At 37.1% G+C, this 25955-nt stretch overlaps 1 protein-coding gene across 1 annotated transcript in view; it reads right to left on the bottom strand.

Moving 5' to 3' along the window:
* Positions 1–300: 300 nt before the first annotated feature.
* The window catches only part of HYCC1 (hyccin PI4KA lipid kinase complex subunit 1), a 51195-nt gene continuing 25540 nt past the window's right edge, over positions 301–25955 (bottom strand). Inside the window, exons 4-11 of the mRNA XM_082328599.1 lie at positions 24160–24339; positions 21121–21201; positions 20587–20702; positions 20161–20256; positions 15265–15381; positions 14428–14515; positions 13733–13892; positions 301–4852 (exon numbers count right to left, since the gene is read on the bottom strand). Of these exons, the coding sequence (XP_082184725.1) occupies positions 4296–4852; positions 13733–13892; positions 14428–14515; positions 15265–15381; positions 20161–20256; positions 20587–20702; positions 21121–21201; positions 24160–24339 (1395 nt within the window). The 3' untranslated portion in view covers positions 301–4295. The remainder of the gene's footprint in view (positions 4853–13732; positions 13893–14427; positions 14516–15264; positions 15382–20160; positions 20257–20586; positions 20703–21120; positions 21202–24159; positions 24340–25955) is intronic.

Genomic DNA, 25955 nt, shown 5'->3' with positions numbered 1-25955 from the left:
TAGTTGCCAGCTGGGGTTAAACCATGACCACCTGTCAGTAGTGTTTCTCAGCCAAGCGGTTCAGGCATGGTGCCTTACCTGACAAGGCTGCATTTGCAGAGCCTACACTCTGTAAAATAGGTATTCAGCATTTCAACTACTGTGGTCAACCTTAGTGTGACTTCTAGATGTGTATAATGAAAACTGAACAAATATATTGCTATCTAATGTGTATTTCAACAAAGCCTGTAAAGAAGAGGCAAAATTTTCTGCTGTACAAAGTATTTACAAAAGAATACAATTTCAAAAAAACCAGTTTATTTTACTGCCCAAATTATTAAACACTAAACAAGACAACCTTGCAGTTTACACATTAGGAATGTAAGTTTTCATGTACAATTAAGAGAACGCCTCACTGTAAAAAAGGTGAAATACTGCGTTACTACCACACAGAACAGTGTCACACAACGAACTGAAGAATATGAGAAAGTGTGGCACGTTCATTTAAACTCGGGTTCTCAGGTGAAGACAGACGTCTATAAACTGATGCAGCTATTTCACAGACTTTGGTGAATATTAAGAAACGTACACATCTAGGCTTAGAAGTAGAATTGTACAAATACAAAAGGCAATATATTACACACCTATATACAGCACTGTAAGCCTCAAACACTGACAAAAGATATCAGACATAATAATTAAGTTAGAAATTTCTAGAATCCTCATAGAAATCAGAAAAGACCTCCTTAGAGAGAAGTGTGGTTAAAATAGCTATATATTTCTCTACCTGTCAAATCTGTCAGGTATTCAAGGCAATTCAAGGACATTTCACTCCCTTCAGAAAAGTCGCTGCAGCTCTACAGCAAGTGGTTAGAGGCCATACGCTTTTTGCGCCACCGTTACAGATTCTCACAACAAAACTAATTATTCTCAGCTTCAACAAAGTTTCGAAAGTGTTGCTGTTCAAAGCCGTCATTGGAAACACTGATTTAAAACAGTAAGGTCAGTTATAGACATCAGCATTAAAACAACTTATAATTTGAGATGATTCACTTCTACATAGCATTTTTCCTGCAGAATGTTGCAGCCGGGTACGGCGTTTGGAGTGTATATATCAGAAGTACCCACTCCCAGGCAGACTACAATATGGGATGTCGTAATAGGTTTTCCTTACACTGTTAGAAGACCTTTACTTCTTGAATATACATTTTCCATTCATCAGTCTAAAGTGATCAGATAATGCTCAAAACCCAAGAGCTTGATAATTTTAGAAATATCATGAAAGAATTAATATATCTGCTTCCTGCCCTACTCCCCCCCTTCCCTCTCCTCGCCACCCCTCCTCAATCCTCCAAAATCCATGGATATTGGACAACAAATAATTCTACCCTCCCTCTCCCCTATCCTGTTTGTTTTTGGTTTTTTGTTTTTTTGTTGTTTTTTTTTTTTTTTCCATTTTTGAGAAAAGAAAGCAGCACAGTTGACAGTTTTATTATTCATATCAGGAAAGAAATTATTTAGACTTGATCAGTATCAAGGTGTGATGTCAGTTCACAAAAACATGCTCATTGTGTAAGTTGCTCCAGAGACCAATACATACATATTTATGTGAAGCCACTTATGTATAGAAACAGCAGCCTTTAGTACCAAGAACCTTTCCTTTTATCATTTTCTCAAAAAAGTATGAAGCTTTATGTAATTTCAGTTGTACCAATATGAGCCTATGTCTTGGGTTTAAGCCAGACCACAGTTAGAATAATTAGCTGGATAAAATAAAAGGATAAACTAACTTTACCACTGTTTGACTTGTAGCCAACAGTATTGTAAACATTATGTTACATATCTACATTTTATGGCATTTTAGATCCTTCAAAATTCTAATTATTTATAGCTAAAGTGACTAAATCTTCTCAGTATAATAAACATCTTTTATACCAACACCCAGCTTGAAAGAGTCTCTACTGTGGAGATAACAATCATGAACTAAATGAAACAAAACAAAACCAGTAGAACAACTTAAAAATTCTAGTCCCTTAACGCTAACTCACAACTAATACCATCACAACAAACATTTGTCAATTGCAATTGTATTTATCTATTCTAGTTTATGTTTTAATTTAAATTACTGTAAAGTGTTTCCAAAGTACCCTTAAATGCTACACTGCAAGAGCAGATCAGGAGGCAGCTCTAAGTTCTGCAGGTTATTTCTTTGTAACATCTAGAACAAATTTCAAGGAGGGGAAGAGCTCTGCATTCGGTACGTGTAGTGCTAGCCAACGTCTGCTGTCAGCAGCCCAAAACCCTGCTATTGCTTGTGGTTATGCATGCTCCAGCAGCCACATGCATTACTCGGTCTGAAAAAAATGTGCTGTCTAATGTGTATTTCAGAAAAACCTGTAAAAAAAGAGGCAAAATTTTCTGCTGTACGAAGTATTTACAAAAACATACAACTTCAAGGAACCAGTTTATTTCACTGGCCAAAGTATTAAACACTAAACAGGACAAACTCGTAGTTTATACATTAGGAATGTAAGTTTTCATGTACAATTAAGAAAACACTTCATTGTAAAAAAGGTGAAACACTGCATTACTAGAATAGAACAGTGTCACACAACAAACTGAAGAATGAGAAGGTGTGGCACATTCAGTTAAACTCAGGCTCTCGGGTGAAGACAACCATCTATAGACAGATGCAGCTATTCCACAGACTTTGGTGAAGATTAAGAAACGTACACATCTCGTCTGCAGTCTTAGAATTCTACAACTTGCTTGTCCCTATCAACTACATCTCCTCATCTCTTGTCATTAATTAACCGGCTTATTAATTGCTACAAACCTGAATAACATTAGCTGCTTAAAAGTTACTTGTGCTTCAGTTTCAGTCAAAAAGGGATATCTAAACTTATCTCCAGGCAAATAAGAAAGTCTACCAGAATTTTAGTGTTTGCTTTGTTACAAGGTTCTTGACAATAAGGGATCGCTAGCTGCAGAAATGTGGACAGTTGGGAATGACTATGCCTTAGATCTTCATCCTGTTTCTCCACTCATAATAATATATTATCTGTTTATCAGCTAATCACTGCTACTGGAGTGGTTTTGTCAGCTATTGCTTCTCCAAATTTCTGCATAAGAAGTTATAATGTCCATTTTTAATTAAAATCTAAACGTTATAAAAGTTGGTAACTAACAAGGTCACCAAACTAACTGGAGGTTAAAGGTTAGGTAACCTTGAACAGGCTGCTGTTTTAGAATTTCAAACTAGAAAAATAATAGATATAAAAGACTAGGAATTACAGTGCTAGTTATATTTACATTATAATTTCCCTTTGTGCTTGCAAGTTACTGAAAGTACACATCCTTTGGTAGTATTCTCAGTCTCAAGTAAGAAGTTCACGTTAAACACATTCACACTCCTGATTTGCTTGAGTCAGTGCAAAGGGCTCATACCTTATTTCCTACCTAACATTGTTACATCAGCACATCTCTTCCCCATAAATAATAAAAATAGTGATGACGGCGACTTTTCAATGAGTAGGTTTGTGCCTGATATTTAAGAATCTGAAAGACAGTCTGTCACACAATTTGCAAGTCGAAAGAGTGACTACTATGGCAACTGAGAAGAACGCCCATCCACAAGTACTGCTGCCGTATGACTTGTGGCCTAGTTTCAAAGACGTACAGAAAAACCAAAATGCATCTATAATTCAGACTCATATAGCATAAAGAAGTATGAACATTGCAACATGTACTAACTACCATTACAAAAACCGCCATAACATCAAACACTGAACTGATGCTTCTAGGTTTAACCTTACATGTAAGCACAGCTTTCTCATGTCTAACATAAGAGAATGTTTGTTCTTACAATGCTGTTCCAATGTTTCATGCCCATACTGCAAGACTCCTCTTAAATAAAATAAGTACTGGCAGTTTTGCCCACGCCAAGTGGTAGTGAAAAAGTAGAATCTGGGAAAGAGGCTCCATTTGTTCCCCTACTGTGCATTTGTAAAAAGCCACACATCTTGGTCAGTAGCTACACAACCAATCAATGCTTATTAAATTGGTGAAGTTATAAACTTCACATGGAGCCATAAGCAACCAGGTGTATAAATACAGTAAGTCAAAGAGGAACTTCCCAAGCTATTAGAAGTTGACACAAAATAATTACAACTGTTGTCTATTCACTAGTGCTGTCAAATGTGAGCCAAATAAGAATTTATGGGCTTGAGGTTTAAGAATGTATAGCATATTAAGGAGCTGTACCAATAATAGCATAAACCCTCAATATTTTATTTTTCATACTTGCCAATTTAATATCAATCAGTTGACAAAGTTATGCTAATACTAGGAGGTCGCTGCTGATTAGGTTGTTTGCTTAAAATCAGAAGATCTGTTCTTTCTGTTCCATATATCAGTTTTTCTTCCTGAAGACTGCAAGCTGAAAACCTGTTTGCCTCTGTGCCAGATACACCACCACGATTATTTGGAACTGTGACACCACTGACCTGTTCAAAGGATTTACTAAACACAGTAGTGGTCGTTCTGGCCAGACTATGGCTGCCAGGCTTAGGCAGGGACTGACTAGTTGTCAGTGTCAGTCTCTTCAGAGACACAAGCTCTAGATTCTCACTCATGGCTCTCTGAGTTTGTTTTCGTGACAAGTGTTCTCTGCAGGTTTCTCCTTCTTTTTCTTTTCCTCCAGCTTTGCTTCCTCCAGACCTTCGTTGGCTCTTCCCTAAAACGTTCTTACTGCTCGTGTTGCTGCTGTTAGATAGGGCAGACTGACTTGTACTAGAAGCAGCCCTAGAGTAAAATCCTTCATCAGTTTCAGATACTTCTATCAGTTCTTCTTGAATTGCTAAATCAGCATTACCTGCATGGTAGAAAAAGAAATAAAGAATTAGCAATTGACTTTCACACATTTATTGATTTTATGTATTGCTAGATTTTGATATTTACGAGCATGAAGCCATACAACAGAACAGAGAACAGAAGACAAAACACTTACCTATTCCATTACATTTTGGAATTAAGGTTCATTAGGATATAAAGTTACAGCAAATAATGCTGCATTAACTAGATCAAAAAGCATGCCCACAATCTCATTTTGTAGTGATTTTGGAAAAAAAAAAATGCAGTCTTGTTAATTCATGCAGGAGATTAGAAACTTATAGATTAGAAGATACCACACAGAACAAAAAAGTGTAAATCTTATTTTGAGCAAGCTCTCCAATACATGATTTTGCAAAGCTCATTAATTATAAAGGTATGTGATCAATGCCCCAGGACACCCAATATGGCACCTGCATGTTTAGCAACCCAAGAATGCTTTAGGACTGAAAGGTCACCTTCTGCATCAAAGGTCTGGTGGTATGAGTTGGAAACTCAAGCACAACATGAGATCTCCAGTATACCGTGAAAGGTGGAACTTGGGAAATCTGAGGTACACAGCGAGATACTTTTTACATCCATTTTGATGGATTCTTTATATCATTGATCACTGGATTTTGTAAACCCAATAAATATGCTCAATAAACTCAAAGGTACGTTGAGTCTCACAGTGTATTTTCTCCAGATTAAATAAATCTACTTGTAAGTATGTCGTCATTGTCTGTGGCACAGACGAGGCTGTGTGCAATACATGCATTTGTGTTATTACACATGCAAATATATTAACTGCATACTTTAATTCTCCAAACATGCAGCAGTGACCCTTTCAATCAACAGTGGTACCTTAGAGTGCAGCTACCAGTGCTCTGCTAAAACTGCACTCTGCCAGATGAGTTTATTCCATCCTCCATCATTTTTCTTACAGATTTTTGCCTCCTGATTTCTGGCATGCCTTTGCTGTCAGTTCTAGGATCTGTAGCTGTTTCCTGTACTCCCTGTAAATGCTGAACATCATTCTCTGCTAGTGCTCTGCTCTTTTCCCCATTCCCGGTCCTCTCTCCAGCCACACTTGTGACACTAATCTCAGGTATGATAAAGTTGCCCAATTCAGTAGCATCATTACCATTCTCTGGTTGTTCTAGAATTGAAGATGGATAAGAAAAAAACAAAACAAAACAAACAAAAGATGTCTGAAACAAAACATGAAACAAAAGCCAATAGATACAGATGTCAAGCATTATGAATTAAAGCAGGTGTTCACATATTAACCTCTTGTTAATTAGCAACATTAGCGAGTATGGAGTTTTGCTTTATTTCTAAATTGCAGGCTTCAATCTTCCAATTATTGGCCTGCACCCACATACTGGAAAGCCCAATGCTTGATCTTTCAAAATTGAAACTTCTGAGGATCATGAAACAAACATTCAGAGATTTTCAGGAATCAAAGAACTCTCCATAATTCACTTTTATGACTATATTCTCTGTATCACCATGCTAATGTGAAACTTACTTTTACGATGAAATGGCATATCAACGTCACGTGTTATCATGTAAGACTAGAAATTCTACACATACAATGTCATGGTGCTGCACAGTGGTCAGCCTGAAAACTAACAGTGAAACAACTAAGCCAACTCAAGCACACTCTGACTTCCATTTTCTTCATTTCAAGAAGCTATTTTCAACCAGGAAGATATTTACAAGTAGGAAAATTCTCCAGTTACTAAAATCAACTTATTCAGATAAAACCTATGGAGTTTTACTGCAGTTTTTGCCACCTACTAATAATATAACATAAACGTTGATCTCTTCAGCCTTCTTAAGCTTCTTATGTGAGCTTACAACTAAATTAGTTTGCAGTAAACTTATTTGTGTCACACAAGTCAGTTACTAAGTACAGTTGAGAAAACAGGGATGATTAAGCTGGGGGGAGGGAAAGCACCAAAACTTTCTGCAGAACTGGAAACAAAAAAAGAAATTATGGCAAAAACCAATGCAGCTTGGTTCTAAGATTACCTCTTTTCATGTAGGTAAGTCATCAACACAGATACACAAGTGCTCAGCCTGGCCAAAAAATTATTTCAAGACAGTCAAAGATTCCTGCAGACATAGCCAAAAATCCCCAAGCAAACAGAAAACTCCACTGCTACTCAAAGTGTGAGAATGATGGTTGTGTGAAGGCACATGAGATTTAATGATATTTAGTGATAAGGATGCAATAGTTCCTACAAAGTCCTGGTAAAACAAATCCCAACTCAAAAGACGCCTGTCTGCATTAGATGAAGACAGGTTTGAGAGGGATGAACTCTTGAGAAGGAAAAAAGTGAAAATAAAAATGGGAGTTGAAACTTTATGGAAATTCCAATTATATGCAAGTAACAAATTACAACCCTAGCAACCTGTCAGCTCCACAGTGTCTGAAGTATTCTCAGTATCTGAAGGTCTTTTTAAAAGTATTCAGAATTGCTTTATCAGCACTAGCTCTACAACCACAAAACTGCATTTAGCTCACCTGGAGAAGAAAAAAAAAAAAAAAAAAAAGAGAAGCCATGAGTTACAGATAGTCACAGCACATCCTCCATGAAGATGTATACCATGGAAATACAAGTGAAGAGCAGCAAAGAACTACACTAAATGCTATATAGTTATATATTCTCTATGTGCTATATATGTGTACTATGTGCAAACACTATGGCCACAAACTTGACAAGACTAAAAATGCACTAAAAGCATAGCTCAGAATAAAGCTCAACTGAATCCCTGTGTTTTATTCATAACGCAGCTCTTTCAGACCTGAGGATTAAGTAAGGACCACCCAGACTATGCTGCCAGTTTGCTACTGCACGTGACAGAAGTTGGCAGTACAGACGTTTAACTGACACTATGAAGTCCAAAACCAGAGGAATTTATGAGGTGATTTTTCATAGCAGCAGCTCTGATGCTTTTTAGCTGGAGGGGATCCTCTCTTCCCCCCGGTCCCCGCACTGAGGACTCTTGTGCAGGCACAGTGTACTTCTAGGTCAAGCAGGCTACAGCACTGGGCTTTTCGCTAGTATTTGTGCCGCCTGCACTTTTCACGGCAATGAAATAAGCCTCAGGGCTAGAAGGTTATTCTGGCAGGGATGGACATCATTGTCCCCTGGTGTAAGAGCTATCTCTGATTTTACCTGCAAATGCCAAGTATCATGATTCTTTCTAACTAGTCAACAAGCTGTACTATCCAAAGGAAATGGCATTAATGATTGCTGCTATTAGCCACTACCTTCCTGATATTTGGCAGGAAACAAGCTAGAACTGTTTCCAAGTGTTACCCCTGCTAACAGCATTTTCTGCAGAAGTCTTCTAATGTCAGTAACAAAGGTAACAACTGAGCACCATGAACTGCAATAGTAATAATAAATAAATAATAACAGTAATTATATAATAATAATAATAATAATAACACCACCATCAAATACAGCCTTTTTTCTAAAAACATAGGAGCAGAAAGGTTAGTGAGGAGAGATCAACGCTCTGATTGGCCTCATTGGTCTAATTTTACTCATGTGAGGTACCTGTGCCTCTCCTATGGCAATCTTCAAACTCCTTCCTGCTACCCTGGCAGTGCAGCTACAGGCACCTGATCTCCACAGAACTTCCCAGGATCCACTGACCTCCATATGCACAAGTCGGTTCTGCTAGAAACTTCATTTAGAGCCAGGACACCAGAGAGAGGAAAGGGCGGGATAGAGCTCACTCTCAGTCCCTTCCCCACCAAGGGCAGAGAAGCACTAATTAACAGCATCCAGTTTCAAAGAAAGGAGACTCAGAGTGCACGGCAGAAATCAGAGGAACAGAGGAAGATTTTTTTTGTTACAGATTTTGTATAATAGCGATACTTATTGTTGTTTGGTGGTGTGCATTTCTGAATGTAATATCGTACTGTGATATCAGCACTTTATCCATCATTGCTGAATTCCCACAGCTGTGTAACCATTACCCACAATGAACTGGGGAAAAAAACCAAAAAACTTAAAGAGTTTTACTGGGCATTTACTGGGCAATTATGTATAATCTTTTAGTTAAGTGCTATTAACTACTTCTAATGAAAGGCGATATACCTTTCTCCGAGTTTGACATTGAAGTACAGGAGGAAATTAATGAAAAAATGGGATACCAGGTATCTCGACTCCTGTTAACACTGTCTACCACAGCATCTACAGTCTCATGGCACGGATAAGACTACACAATCCATGTCCTTCATAGTAGCATCCCCTCCTTATTTTAAAATTTTTAAGAACACCTAAAACAAACCTTCGGCTTCATAGTGCTTGGTTTTGAAGATAATACTGCTTCAAGCTGGACAACTCTGGGGGTCTATCATTTCAGAAAGAGATATTAATACCCAGTGCACAAGGCAATGTAGCAAAAGAGAAAACAAAGGACACTCCTAAATAGTGTAGAGACAAAACTGAATAATTGTGTCAGTTTGAAAGTTAATATAAATATGCCCATAGCAGTTGAAGGAAAATGCATTTGGAGTCACATTTCTGAATGCTTTGAGTAGTACAACCAACCTTGATAAATGCATTTCATGATTACTAGCTGCTAAGAATTAATTCAAAAGATATTTCAATCATAGTCTACCTTAATATTATGGTTGCCTACATCATTTACTCAGATTGCGCAGGCAAACTGCCCATTTGGATTGTAAATCAATTTTAACCACCACAAGCTCAAGCTGCATTTCCTGCCCAGCAATGTTAGCATTTTGAGTTATTCACAAAAGCATCAAGCTTATATCCCAAAATTAACATTCATTCCAGACTTCTAAAAAAAAAAAAAAAAAAAAGAGTTATGTCAGGAATTAATACTGTTTCATAAAAAGTAAGAAAATTCTCTCCACAGAGATTCAAAGACTAATGCTTCTACACCTTGTGTACTACATCAAAGTCAATTTCTGCAATTGGGAAAAAAACCCCATCTTGTCCTTCTCTAGCTGATGTCTTTGGTTTTGTGTTATGTATCTTACCAACATCTGCTTAGCTCTTCTTACTCAGTCTGTTACATCAGGGTATTTCTCTTATATGCATTACTTCTACGCACAGGAATTTTTCCCCGAGCAACCCTTTTATGGGGCAGTTTGGCAGATTTTACATTAGTAAGGAAAACATTGCTAGGGCTTGCTTTGGTTTTTTCCTAGCTTCCATAAATAACCATTCATTTAGGTATTTGTGTCCCTTACACACTGCGTGATTTTTCTGGTTTTCCTCTATTTGTGAATGGAAATGGAGATGCCACTCAACGCTCGTTTTTAAAACATGAACACTGCAAAAAACTATTGCTAGGAAAGAGGAGCTAATGCTCCTCTTTTTTAAGCTTTATGATTTATAGGCAATCCAATTCAATAGCACTACATAATTTGTTGATAAGTGGTGGCTAGTATCAACTGACTCTATAAACACTATCCACTTGTGATTAGATGGATACATTTTGCAAATGACCTTCACCTTTAGCACCTCTAGAGCACCTATCTTAGAAGTCCAAGTTCACAATACCAATTTGATTTTTAAAAAAGTGCTTCTAAGTAACAGCTCTAATGAACAAGTTACAGGGTTGAGTATTACAAGATTAAATGTTAAGTGTTTTTCAAAACTGACTTCAATCTAGAGTTCTAGCAAAGGCTGGCCAGATCTAATGTCTGAAAACTTTTATAGTAAACTGATTTTTAATGTGATTGGCTGCAATTCTTTTATTTTATTTATTTTACACAAATAGCTACTGATTGAAAATTGCTGCCCTTGCTTCCCCAAGGGATACTTTGCTTCATCATGTCTTCAGGTCCACATAATGTATAAGATCAAACTACCTCTCAGCTGTCTCCTCTAGCTTCCTAATTCATTTGTACAACTCATTTTTATTATACTGAAGCACAAAAATAAAATCCCCAAATAAACTTTTTTCCCCTTACACCATGGGAGAAGGAATAATCGTCAGGGGGTACAAGATTTGTCATCTGATTTCTACTAATTCCAGTATTTATTTTAATTCAAACAAGCATCTGTAAGCACAAGCTTTGTTATTCTTTCTGCATGCTGACCCTGAAGATCTATTCCATATCTTTCTTTATCAGAAATTTTGGGGCACCGACTTATGTTATTAGAAATTTTGAAATCAGAAGACCATCCACTCTGACTTCAAAAAGGCTTTTCAAGTCACAAACAACAATTTTGTTAGCATTTTATAATGAAAATTTTGAGGAGACTACCTGAAGTGGTATACACATGGAACGTTTACCATTTAAAACAAAACAATTGGATGGTCAGTTAGTCAAAGATACCACAAACTCAGTTTTGGCCTCTAAACTAGACTAATGTTTACATAGCCTTCAAATTTACAACTACTCCCACAACCTGCTATACAAGTTCCCCTGCATCCCTGCCCTACACCAAGTGATTTTCTTCCTCTTCATTAAATCCTGTACCATTGAGGCAAATCCAAAGTTTTCTCAATAACCCAAACAAAATGTTGAGAAGAACTTTTTTGTAAAAGTCCTTAATCTTTCAATCCTCATCCCTAAACACTGACTGCTCATCACTTGGGTCATACTAACTAGATTATCACTGTTTCTCTCTTCTCGTCCTGCTTTATGAGATTCCCATAAAACACAGCACTCCTCCCCATTTCTATGAGTCCTACTATTACTCTCATTTCCCTTTCACCTTACTGTTACCTGCTGCAGGGCACACTTGTCCCACCCATTTTTCCTTGAACTTCACCAAGCAGCACCCTCTGCAAGAAGGCAATAATTGTAAAAACGTCTAGATTTCTGTATTTGCTGAAAAATTTGCTGAAAAATTTTCATTCTTATAAGGATGGTTCCAATACTGACTCTGTAACATTTTTATTTCATTTTTTCTGTAAATGCAAAGACAAAAGGGATGTTTATTTTAATACACTTGCAATTCCTCTGAATGAACTAGCACGCAGTATCCCTGATCCGTGTTCCCCTCCACCACCTCATTTGAACAAGCATCAGAACCACTCAAAAATAATAGCTGACAAAATTGCCAAGCTTCAGAGGGCATTTATCCATTTAAAAGCTGAGCTATCATACAGGTTTCTTGCACTTGGTCAATAATCCCTGCTTAACAACTGTAAGCCTGAAGAAAGGAAAATAAATAATAAAGACTAAAATAGTCCTTAGCAGTCTTGAGAGTTCAGTAATAACTTGCCACTGGACCTCACTCAAGTTAAAGACACTAATGTTTTTCTCCTCAGCTTTGTCTGACAGTTTTAAGCAGTTTTTAATCAATTGAAGTTTGGTTATTTTACCGTTCTTTGCTCCTCACCCCCTCTGGCAGCTTACTATTGGTACTACTACCACCAATGTGTACCATTACTGCTCAGAAAGCTCTATCATTATTGGAAAGTCATCTTCTACCAGCACATTTACAAATAATTTTCTCAACACTTACCTGAATTACCTCTCGGTCCTTTACAAGTAACTTGTATTTTTCTATATATTTTTCTAACCGAACCTTCCATATACTACAAAAGCTCATACAGTACACATCATACATAAATGTTTATGATACTATTTCAAAATCTTTATTGAGCCTATTATAAGAGCATTCTTGTCTGCACTCACTCACTTAGCCTGTCATCAGAATTACAAGCCCAGCAGAACAAGCCATTGCCAATTTTGATCACCGGTCCAGCGGCTCTTTCCTCATCTGAAGATAGTAGAAGAAGTGGAATATAATGTTTCTCCTTTCGCAGTACATTCAACACTATTTTTTCTACTTCTCAGTCCAGACCTGTGTTCTACTTTGTGGACGCCCTTATATTAGTTTGCCCAAATGTGCTGGTTTTGGCTCGGGTAGAATTAATTTTCTTCATAGTAGCTAGCATGGGGCTATGTTTTGGATTTGTGCTGGAAACAGTGTTGATAACACAGGGATGTTTTCATTATTGCTGAGCAGTGCTTACACAGAGTCAAGGCCTTTTCTGCTTCTCACCCCACCCCACCAGCGAGGAGGCTGGGGGTGCACAAGAAGCTGGGAGGGGACACAGCTGGGACAGCTGACCCCAACTGACCAAAGGGGCTATCCCATACCATATGACGTCATGCTCAGCATATAAAGCTGGGGGAAGAAGAAGGAAGGGGGGGCCGTTTGGAGTGATGGCGTTTGTCTTCCCAAGTAACCATTAGGCGTGATGGAGCCCTGCTTTCCTGGAGATGGCTGCACACCTGCCTGCCGATGGGAAGCAGTGAATGAATTCCTTGTTTTGCCTTGCTTACATGCGCAGCTTTTGCTTTACCTATTAAACGGTCTCTATCTCAACCCACAAGTTTTCTCAATTTTACTCTTCTGATTCTCAACCCCATCCCACTGGGGGGAGTAAGCGGCTGTGTTGTGTTTAGTTACTGGCCAGGGTTAAACCACGACACCAAAACATAGTAATTTATCGCTCTACCCTTAAATACAATCTTTGTTTAAGTAGTTTCAAACAGATGAGATTCTGCGGCAAAGTTGTTAAATATTTGCTTTGCTTCAGGTACTATACATTACTTTCCAGAAGAAAACAGGAATGTTGGCCTCTTTAAAGAATCAATAACTTTGAACAGCTCCCTTTAACAAAAGGGTTTGGTTTTGTTTGGTTTTTTTTTGGTTTTGTTTTTTTTTTAAAAACATGATTAAGAAAATAAAGAATATGCTTCATCTGAAATGCTTTAAGATTCCCATTCACCAGTTAAGAAAATAAAAATCCGCACTTGCTGCTTGCTTACTAGAAATGAAGATGTGCAAAAACAAAGTTTTCAATATTATTTCAAACACTTGTAAAAAGCTGAGAATTCATTGCAAAATGTGTTTCTTACCATGCCTTTTCCATCTATGCCCTCGGATAGACATGCTAGTCACAGCATTTCTTGATATTCTGGATGAAGTAGGTGTAATTTCAACCTGAATGCATCTCGTACCTTCTTTACTAGATTTCATGGCACCCTGAGGCAGTGAAGCTTTTATTGCATTAGCAACCTAGAACAAATAAGATGCAGTTAAGTTCTTAACATGAAAATCCAAATTTTAGAAGAATTCTGTCATGGGATTCTTATTACTCCAAGAAGAATACTGTGTACAATTCCAGTTTAAGGTCAAAAAGCACACTAGCTTTTTGCACTGGTTATATAGGATGCTGGCTGCAATTATCTCTCAGAACTAAGTTACATTTAATACCTGCCACTTTTTGAAACAAAGTTTCCAGTTTAAAGATGTGGCTATTACTTAACATGAACTTCAGAGTGCTTCTACACTATCATCTAAGCTTTCAAGACTTAGAAGCATTCTACTGAAAACAGCTTGTTCACTAGGGAAGATGACAAAATAACTAAGTACATTGAAAATGCCTGTGCGTGTGTGTGTATACTTGCAGATCTAGCTATTCACACAAGCACAGCCACATAGACCTCATGGGATTTAGGTTCCTGGTGTGATGTCGCATCATGCACGTTCACAAGAAGGATTTCCTAAACTAAAAGTTCCACTCAAAAAAATGTTGAAATACAACACCTACCAGCAGAGGTTCTGGATACAGTTCCAGCTGTGCTCTATACAAAATGTCATCCATAGCTTTACGAGCCAGATCCCATTCTCCATTATAACTAAAAAGGTAAATATATACATAATAATAAGCATCTATATCAACAGATGAACCTTCTTGGTCACATAACCTTCACAGATTTAGTATTCCTTGAGAGCTCAATTTAGAGGAGTTGAACTACTTGTGTTCATTAGCAGTAAGCCTGCTATTTAGAGAACTTGTTCTGAAGTAGCATCTATGGAGACAGTTTTATTTTCATTGGCCACCCTGAACAGTTTAAAAATGACATAATTAGTTATTGATCAGCTAGTCATGAAATATTCTGAAATTCAAACAGGATTGTTTTACTATTACTCCACCTTTTGAGTATTCCTGTGTTACTGGTCTCTAATTATTTCAGTTAATAAAAGAGCTTTACACATTAACATGACTATCAAAGGGTAAATGGCATCAGCATTACACAGAAAGAATGATAAGGCCTTTTTTTACTTAACGAGATTGATGTCAAAACTAAGCATGCAAAAATGCGGACAGCAGACAATGGCTGGAAAAGTTGTTTTTTAAAAGATTTTTTTTTCACATCAGCAGTTACACCTATTAAGTGCTGTTCTAGCCCTCTTTCCCCAATATGACATAGATAACTTCACCTAAATAGTTGGATAACTATGTTCTCTTCCTAAGGACCTTATTGCTAAACACAGCATCTGTCCACTAGAAAATAAAACATTTCAAAGATAGCATGCCTAAATGAGTGTAGAAATTAAGCTGACATTTCTTTATTTTGTTTGCATATTAAAAAAAACAACTTACAAGGCATAATAAATCCCTGTTAGCATTTGCACCATGAATTCAGATGAAACTGGAATTCTACTGTTGACTCCCTTGTATTTTCTCACTTGTTGGCGAGGATATCCACAGACACAAATTCTAAAGAAATTATGCATTTGTCATTAGCAAATAACATAGAACCACCTTTGTATAGAACTCTACAAAACTAGGTGTTTAGTATACATTTTAACTACAATAGACCCACAGGAAGCTATCCATCAACAACCCTGAGCTGAAGCAGGCTATTTCTTATTATGGAAGAAGGGTATGCCCTCTACTGGCAGAGTGCAAATCCCTCGAAATAGAGACATCCTAGACACGCCTGTTACATTTACACTACAGCGGAACATGAAAGAAAACTGCCAGTAAAAGTCATTCTGAATCCACGCATTTGCCACAGAACAGACAAAAAAAATAAGTAAATGGTGCTTAAGGAAATAAATCAGTATAGCAACTATTGATATTCCAGGCAGAACCATAAGTGTCATTGCATATAATATGGAATTTGCATACAAGTTTTCAAGCAAAGAGACCAGAAGTGTCACATTCATAAAACTATTCTAAAATCCAGCAAAAGTCAGCTTTAGAATTTAGTTCTGAACTAAATTTCACATCAGGTTCTGTAGCCAAAACATTTTGGAAATAAAAAATATTGGGGAGTTAAATATTCAATTCATTGGCTATTACCGGACTTCTGGAATGACCTTTAATGACATTAATCAAAGTACTTCCTTCTCCAAAGCATAGACTAGAAGATTTAGTCTCAGAAAGCTTCAATTCTTCAGCTTCAATACCAGAGCGCTTGTAAAACTCCTCTTAAATCTGTTTTTTTTTCCAGAAAAACAATCGAGTTAAGATTGTATTGTAGTACCCTTCAGATTACATCCGTAACAGAGATTTCAGGATTAATTAATATTAACTTTGCCATTAACCTACTGCACTTTTTTTCCTCTCCTTCTCTAGCCCACAATTCATCTTCTGCTTTGGCTACTTAAAAAAAAAAAAAAAAAAAAACACCAAAAAAACAAACAACACCCACACCAACAAAAAAGTAGACAGTGCCCCCAAGATCTCTATGGCTCAGCAACTCTCCCAGCATGTACTTTGCACCTAGTATGATCTAAATTTGACTCTTTATGCTGATATCACCATATGTCCCAATAAAAACATCAACAAAAAAAGATTTTAAACACTTCATCAGGAAAGACGGGAAGCCACGCTAGTGACAACACGCAAGGAAACGAAAACATTATGAGATGTTCATAAAGGAAGAATCATAGAATGGTTTGGGTTGGAAGGGACATTTGAAGATCATCAATTTCCACCCTCCCATCACAGGCAGGGACACCTTCCACTAGACCAGGTTGCTCAAAGCCCTGTCCAACCTGACCTTGAACACTTCCAATGATGGGGCACCCACAGCTTCTCTGGGCAACCTGTTCCAGTGCCTCACCACCCTCATCGTAAAAATTCCTTCCTTATGTCCAATCTAAATCGACCCTCTTTCAGTTTAAAACTGTTGCCCCTTGTCCTGTCACTACAGGTCTTGGTAAAAAGCCTCTCTCATCTTTCTTATAAGCCTCCCTTACATATATTGAAGGGCTGCAATACGGTCTTCCTGGAGTCTCCTCTCCGCCAGGCTGATCGAGCCCAACTCTCTCAGCCTTTCTTAGGAGCGGCGTTCCAGCGCACTGATCATTTTTGTGGCCCTCCGCTGGACCCGGAGGTCCATGAAACAGATCCATATCTTTCTTTTACTGGGCACCCCAGAACTGGATGCAGTACTCCAGCTGGGATCTCACAAGAGCTGAACAGAGGGGGAGAATCACCTTCCTCAACCTGCTGGCCACACTTTTTACGCAGTCTAGGATACAATTGGCTTTCTGGGCTGTAAGCGCATATTGCGCTCTATCCCCAAGCCCTTCTCTGCAGGGCTGCTCTCACTCAATCCATTCAATCCCTCAGTCTGTACTGATATCAGGGATTGCCCCAACACAGGTGCAGGACCTTTGCACTTGGCCTTGTTGAACTTCATGAGGTTAAGATACCTATAGGTATAGGATACCTACCCTCTATGCACTCATCTGGTGTTGAAGGTAATTCCATAAACCCTAGGCTTGTGCTGCCACTTCATAGAGTTGGTCAACTGCTGCTCTGAGCATCAGTATTCAGTCATAATTCTCACTGAAATTTACAGCCATAAATACAAACTTCTCAGACTGGCCTAAACCAAGATTTAAGTGACTCAATTCAACAATTCAGAATCATATTTCTAAAAAAAAAAAATAATGTATTTTGCTCAGTTTTGAATTTTGATTTTCAAGAGTAGCCAAACACGTTAATTTGTAACTAACTGCAAGTTTTCCCCTAAATTCGATATTGTTGTTGGCCAGAAGCACAGACTATTTAAGTACTCCTTGCTTTTTCATTTAGATTTTAAACTCCGATTTTATTATTGTTAGGAATACATTAGTTCAGATGGCATTGTGATTTGTTTCTCACTATTGAAATGGCTTAAAACTCTAATTTTTAGGAGACCAGAATGCAAATAAATTTGTACCTTAAAATACAGTGTTCCCCTGCAAAGTATATGCACAGCTAGCTAAAACAAAAATCTTACTTCCAGTTAAGTGAATCAAATTCACTCTTCTCTTAAATAGGCTTAAGAGGTTGGAATCAAATGAATTCATCCTCTCATATTTCTTTTTGTCCATACATGGTAAAAGTTAAAGCATGAAAACTGTTTTTTCTGATTCTTACCTAGTCTTAAACCACATGAGCCAGCTACTGAAATTAACTAGGTTGAATAACTCCCCCACAAAAACCCCATCTCATTTTCCTCCTCTTTTTCTCCCCAAAGAGGCTATTATTATGCAACTTAGGCAGCACTTTAGTTGCAGATAGTCCATAATTTCTACCAATGGTTTGGCTCAAAGATGACACTTATAATCCACTAAAATAATGAGCATTTCAGTGTTGCGTAAAGCCTGAGGGGTGGAGGCAGCAGCAAGTGCCCAGTTTAAACAAAAATGCTAGTTTACATAAAAACATCTAACCAGGTCATTTTTATGCTGATGTATATTATTTGTGCACTTACTAGATGCTACCACATAGGGATACAGTAAGTATTTTTGGACGAAAATCGTGAACTCACAGTAGGAATGTGATCAGTTAACGCTGACAGTTATATAGAAAAGAGCTTAATACAGACACTCTATTAATGACAGTATTGATTAGTTTTTAAAAGCCCTACTCTAATCTGAGTTACTTCCTCTAAAAAGGCTCAAATGACATCAGCAGAACTGCTTTGCTTTATATCAGAGTAAGATAATATTCTTATGAAGAGACACTTAGTAACTGAAGATGCCCAAATGCAAAAAATCTGGATTTACAACACTTGAGATGCACACAAAATATTTTGTGCTGCAGTTATCACGTTTACAGTTCATGTTTGTAAATAAGAAGTACTAGAAGCTTTTGCTTCTTTAGAAAAGTCATAAAAATTGGATTAGACTTACTAGAAGAAAGCACATTCATTGTAGACTGCTTTCATACAGATTTTCCAAAAGAAACCTAAATTCAACACTACTCAAATCAATTAAAGGAGTTATTCTATGGATTCTTCTGAGAATTTTGTCAGTACCACATCCAATCAGGATACTGAATGATATTCTGGTCTTCTGACACATAGTCCCTTGAAGCCCTAAAATGCTGTCAGGGCAAGATTTTCAGTAAGCAGAGAAACATGGATGCCAAAACCAGTAGGGAATGAAGAACTAAGATAAAAGTCAAATTGCGTAGTATCAAATAATTCTGTATCCAAACATTCAACATTTTGAAGTAGAAAGACTTGCTTGCATCTACTGGTTATCTGCTTGGGTTTTTTTGGAAGCTTTTTAAAAATTATTTATCCCAAATACAATCAAAACCTAATCAAGCAGAATAAGCAACATCAGTCTCCTGTCCACAATCCTTAGCTTCTAAATGTTTTCTACCTTAAATTTTAGACCAGCATATCTAATAAAGATCTTTCTTGTAAAGACTCTTGTAAATATTGCCAAGTGCTCCAACGCTCTCCCACCTCCTCTGCAGAGGAGAGAATCTTACAGACATCCATTACTACGTTTTGCTTGCATGAGGAACCTGGGAACTATGACTAGTAAAACGTTGACTTCTAGGCCTCTCTTGGGTTTCCTGGGTTAACAAGAGCATTCTAATTTTTTCCTTAACCCAAAGTCCACTTTCAAAATCTAAAGATAGACATGTTTACCACCAGTTCTTCCTCTTTGAAAAAAAGACATGGATCAAAAATAAACACCGTAATTAAAGCTGAGGTGGGTTTTGGGGGGTGTTTTTGTTTTGGTTTGGTTTTTTTTTTGTTTGGTTGGTTGGTTTTTTTTTGAAGTAACAGCAGATTTTGGAAATAACCAAAAGTATCTGTAAGGATTGATGTATTTCTAGTTTCAAGATCTACTATAATTTCAAGAAAGTTTCAACTTGCACAGCATCCAAATATATTTAGTAAGCTTGCAATGCAAAATTTACAAGATTTTAAAGACATTTCTGATTTTATTTACTTAACGCACCTACAACTACTTTGATTAAAAGCGAACAGTTCCCGTGATTTGACTTCTCCACTTAACAGCACTGCATATAAGCCAGGTCATTGCTTCCACATTTTGAGATCACAACCCAAAGTTACATAAGAGATACTTTAAAAGCAAATAATGCAGCTGTAAACACTTATGAAAAAGTCAAGTTTACAAGCAGCTTTTGGGAACCTGAAGCTTTTTTTTTTTTTTTTTTTTTTAAATTTCAAACTGATTGCATTTCAAGTTGAAAATGCTATTTTAAGTGTAATCAACCTACAGAAGTTACCTTGAACAAATTTGACACAACGACTGAAGAGAAACTGCAGGCATGTAGCTTAAGGCAGCATTGTAACAGAGCAGAAGGAAAGTCAGCACTTCAAACCTGGGATTTACAAGAAACATTAGAATTACATTACCAATTTTATTTTTAAAAAGAAAACAAGTTTACACAGAAATTTGCAAGAGTTATTTGAACAGATTTGGTATTTCATTTCAATAAAATTGACAATTGAGTAGTTTGGTTCTGTAAGCTTTTCCTCTTCATGTAGTAATATGCACTGCTAGTTCTTCTGCATCTACATTTACACGTGTTTAAAAAAAAAATACACCACAGCATATACCTATCCACCTTCTGCCTATAACTATATTAAAAATTATAAGAAGTTAAGGTATATTAGTGATTCTCAAGCAAAATCCTATTATACAATTTCACCTGTTCTGTGCTGTTAACATCTCCCTCTGAGGATGAGGTCCACTGTATACAACCCTGGACAAACCATGCTGCGATAAAGCTCCTTCAGTGAGAGCCATGGAGCCAATGCTGGAAGGCTAAAGGAAAAACGGTCATTCAAAACATGTCTGCCTGAAGTCTTGCTACAAAGCAAGTGAAAATAGACAACAATCAGCATCACCATATTTGTACATAAATTTTCAACAGGCTTAAGGTTATCTGACTGCCTAGCTGTCTTAGATTTGAGAAGTTATTTTACACCAGATAGGGTATATGTCTTCAGAATAGAAAAAAAAAAAGACATGGTTGGTGCGTGGATATTATGGAGTTACGACTATTCTGTCTTGAAGAGGCCTCAGAGACCAGTTAGTAGCACTCAGAAGACTGAGAAATATGTTCCTATGTTATCATGCAGCACATTAAAGCTACTTTTCACTTTTATTCTTAACAAAGAGGCCCCCAAAGCATACTGCCTTTCTCGATCAGTAACAACTTCATGTTGTAGACGTCACTTACTTCATGATAGACTGAAGGTTTGGACAAAGACGGAATTGTGAAACTCAGCACTTTGCTATGTCCCTCTTTGTCAACTATCTCCTGAAAAAGACAGACGATACCAATGATTACACTGTACTAGAGAAACCAGACATTCAAAAATGTTAAATGCTAGGTAGGGGTGAACAGATAAAGCAAGCCAACAAATTATTATAGGGACAGATAGGGATACTATAACAAATTAGAGATATGAGCTAGAAATTATCTCTGTATTTGCTTTCTATCATAGTGCATTTGCTTTGTTTCTGAAAACTATTCAAATGACTTAGCAAAGGGCACATGCATTTGCATGCATAGTCCACCTTAAAAAACTAACTGGAAATCTCAATACATTTAAACAGTGTTATCTTTTTTTAATTATACAGTATTTGCTAATTGTGAAGGTTAATGCTCAATAATTCTGTTCTGAAAACTATTTACCCATCAAGTAATGACTCTACAAGTAATTTGTTTTGGAAATATTATAGCTCTGGAACAATTGCAGCCTCATATGGCTTGATAGTAGCAGACATAGTATTTGCAAAAGCCCAAGTTTGATAATTCCATACTTATAAAGGGAGTTAAAAGAAGCATGAATGCAAAGCTTTAGAGAAGCTACTTTTCTGCAAGTTACCACCATAGCAGTATGTTGGCAGACTTCTCACTCCTGTAAGTTAGCGGAAGACTAATGGGCAAGGCAAAAAAAGATGTGCCTACATATCACAGACGAGCACAGAATTACTTCGAATAAAAAACTTCAGCAGTTCCAAAAGCAGACCTGACCAATAACCAACACCACACATACAAGAACTTCCCCCCTCTTCCCCCCGCCCCAAATTTCAGCAGAAGATTTCATATATCCAAAGGTAGAGATTAGAGAGCAGCTTTAGTGTCTCCTAAAACCCATGCCTTGGAAGGCTGAAGGACTAACTTCACATAGTAATTATTAAAACTCATGGCTTGAAGTAGAATATGACGTAGCAATGGAAGACTGAGAAGCATCAAAAAGGCATACAGAGCTGTTCTGTCTGAAGAGTTATACAGGTCTTCCACTCTCCACATAAACCACTGATACTTTAATTTTCAATATCCATGTGGAAAACAGCTTCCTCAATATATGGGAGGAGAAGGGTAAAGAAACTGGCTGCATCCAAACTTTTAAAATCTAAAAATATCAATATTTTGACTCTTCATTCTAATCAGATTTGTAATTAAGTTTCAGGAGTGCATTTCAAGATCTGAAGCATATTAGAAAAAACTGATACCTACAACCAGGAAAGCCAAAAGTACCAACTGCATGCACTACCACTGTATGTCTCCAAGCTGAAGGCAGAACAAACCAGTTCATGATCTCAAGGTTCAGCCACAATAATTCCATATCCCTGACAACATAGTGAATTTAAAATTATTCTGAGCAATACTTAATTTTTCAATTTCCTTCAGTAAGAAGCTGCAGGACTCTGTTGACCATGTTAATTCCCTCAAGTTCCAAGAGATCACTATACATATTTACAGAAGGATTACTATTTGTATTAGGCTACATCTTTTGTCTTGCTTTTGAAAACAAAGTAGCTGGTTAAAGAGAAAATAAGTATCTAAGCAGGTCACCTATTACCTTTTCAACCTTGTATACTGTAGAACAGTACCATCTTGATCGTTTAAGTCACAAATTTTATATGACATCAACAGAGGGGAAGAAGTCAGCATCAGTAACATGGCATTACTTTAGCCTAAGCATTCAATACATCTTAAAGCAGAAGCGGGGGGGGGGGGGGGGAATGTTTCCAAAAATCAGGCTGATCTACAGCTTCCTACAGAAGCTTGCTGTAAAATTCTTATGACCCCAAGCAGCTAAAGATGGATGGCTATGTTACTAATCGAGGAAGAAACTGTTCATAGCTAAGAGAAGATGTTACTGGACTGGTTTCAAGCTTAACTGTAAATGTAATCTCTTCTAGGAGAAAGACAAGTGATTATAGTCACAGCCGTCAACCATTTTATATGACTTCATCATGGAAATAGAGGAGTGAGTTGACTTAAGGCATAAGATATACCAAACACTTTCCAGGAATGTTTTTCTTCTCAGATACAACTAAGCACACAGAAAACACATAAGCCTGTACTCTGCCTAAAGAGGAATTGAATGTAAGGGCTCAGGTCTTTTTAAGTAGACTCCTGAGTGAAAAAATATTTTCACTCACTTGCTAAAGACACTTGAGATTATTTTAGAAGGATGGGAGCTGCCTTCTCCAGATTTTCAGAATGGGAAGAGGGGACTTGAAGTTTGTCACTGTTTTACTTCCCAAAAAACCTTCCTAAAACATCCAGAACATACAAACTACACTGAAGAGAATCCCAATGGATCTAATAACACTAAGCTTTTTATAATAGCCATAAAAAGACTAAATGCATAACTAAGATATGGTGCTCTTAATGGTTCCTTCACAATTCTGTTCTTCGAAGCAGTAATTTAATAATAAACAGTATCTTTTCATACAAAATATAAAAAAAATGACAAGGCTATTACAAAATGAAAGGAGACTTTTCATTTCTCAAAGCTAAGCAATCTGTTCAGCAGTCAACTACTAAGAATTTGTTGAAAGTGATTTTTTGTGTTTTCCAGTCAAGATAGTCAAAATACCCCAGAAAATACAGGCAACCACTTCAAAAGTAGCACCTCTAAAAGCTCTCAAGCAGAATGTAAGTTTAATCACCATATCAAGAATTAAGTAACAAAAAAATTAAGTGGACTTTTTTGGCTCCTTCAGCCATTACTGCATTAACACTTTCCAGGAACCACAAAAAGAGCAGAGAAAATATTCACCAAAATAAAAGAATGAAAGTTCACGTTGCAGATTTCTGACACGGACACCAATTTGAAGAGTCAAAACTGAGATACTCAATCACTTCATTTCAATTCTGAAACTAAATTGTTAATTATTCCCCAGTAAAATACTCCACAGTATCCCCCAAAAGCACACTGGCATTTTTAGGCCTGAATAATTACATGCAAATACAAACCAAGTTATAAACTCCTAGGAGAAGAGCCTCTATGCATCCACTGCTCTGCAAATCTCTGCTGGCTGAGACAGCAAGATAGCACCACATCAACTCCGGTAGAAACTGCAGCGTAAATCGTAGCAATTGTTCCTCACCACTGCGATAGAACTCAAAGAGCTGATGGCAAACGGGCTCCAGAAGCTGAAATATAAATTACAATTGTGAATGAATAAAACATTACAAGAAACTGCAACTTTGTGTGGATCGATCCTTTGGACAAGACTGTAAACTGATACGTGTTACATTTTAGCTATTGAGGAGTGACCAATGCAATAACTGCCCAAGTCACCTTATACACTTTTCATCCTTTATAACATACTTTCAGACGATAAATGTAGAGCCTTCCATCCCATGTGAAGAAAGAATTCCAATGGCTCCTTTCTCTCATTTTTGGCTCACTTCGTCCAGCCTCAAAGGCATAAATAGAGGATACTTATCACCACACTTCATACCATGCCCTCAATATCTCTAATATACAGGAAAAGTACCTGAACAAAAGGTCTTACTATTCTAGAGCTCCAACAGTGTACACACAAATTGCTAGGAGCTTTTACCTAGCAAGTGAGAAGAGCTGCATAACACTCAAATTCAAAGTATTACAATAAGGTAGTATACAGTAGAATTAGTTCACTTTTCCACTCATTAAAATCTTCTAGAAACTTCAGTGTATTTATAGGTTTGAGACAGAAATGGGAAGCCTCAAGACCAATTTTACAATCAAATTTGTTAAGCTGATATAAATGGAAGTAATATATTGAACTGTAAGTAATCCATTGAGCTAGAACAAGTTTAAAAAAGACTTAAAAACAATTAAGCAGTCAGCTTGCACTGTGTTTCTGGATTTAATGCACATTCCTGTGCTACCACCTATCTCCACTAGAAGATGAAACATAGTGTGTCATCACATGTCCCTGTATGGAAGTTATGTTTTTATTTTGTCACCTAGTTAGGAGATTTCCTAACTCAAGTAGAAAATACTGTCAAAATCAGTAGGCACATTCAAAGCCAGCTGAACTGGACACTGAACTCTCAAGCAAAAACTCAAAAGCACATACACAAAAATACTTTTTGGCAGCAAACACAGCAAACCATCAATAAGCGTTTGGAACTGTAAAAGGATTTCTTCTAAAAAAAAAAAAGTGGGGTAGGGAAGGGAAAAAGGGGATTTTTCATTAAATCTTCTAAATGATTTATTTGCAAGTAATAACAAATAGGAGGACCCTATCATCTAAGAAACTACTCCCTGAAAAAGAATCTAGGCAGTTGATGCATTTACATTAGTGAACTTCACAAAATGAAATCTGAGATTCCAGCTATTTAGAATTCATTTCATCAGCTCCAGCTAGTATATAAAAAAGGCATTACATAAAATGTGACATTCTCCAATTGCAAATCTCTGAAAGACATGATTCAAATGTAACATACCTAAAGGACTAGTTTTGCTACCTTGTTTCTTACCTCCAAGATTTAATGTCTTAACAGTTCATCTACATGACTCACAGACAGAGACTCTAAATTCATTTCAAAGCCAGGAATGTTCAGGCTAGTAACAGACCTTCACTGAAATGTATTCCTGCACAAAATCCCCAAAAGTTTCCACCCGAAAACGATGGAATGCAAACCAGACATGCATTTTAGAGTATTTTAGAGATTGCACTGAGAAAAGATATCGTAATCATTAGAATTGCCATGGCACTTCAGTTCAGAAAGCAAAGTATTACTCAACACCTTTCTGAAAATCCTTAAAAACTGGAATA

Source organism: Platalea leucorodia, assembly GCF_965183815.1.
Source record: "Platalea leucorodia genome assembly, chromosome: 1".
NCBI lineage: Eukaryota > Metazoa > Chordata > Aves > Pelecaniformes > Threskiornithidae > Platalea > Platalea leucorodia.
The sequence above is the reverse complement of the archived record's forward strand: the minus strand, read 5'-3'. Positions and strand labels throughout refer to the sequence as shown.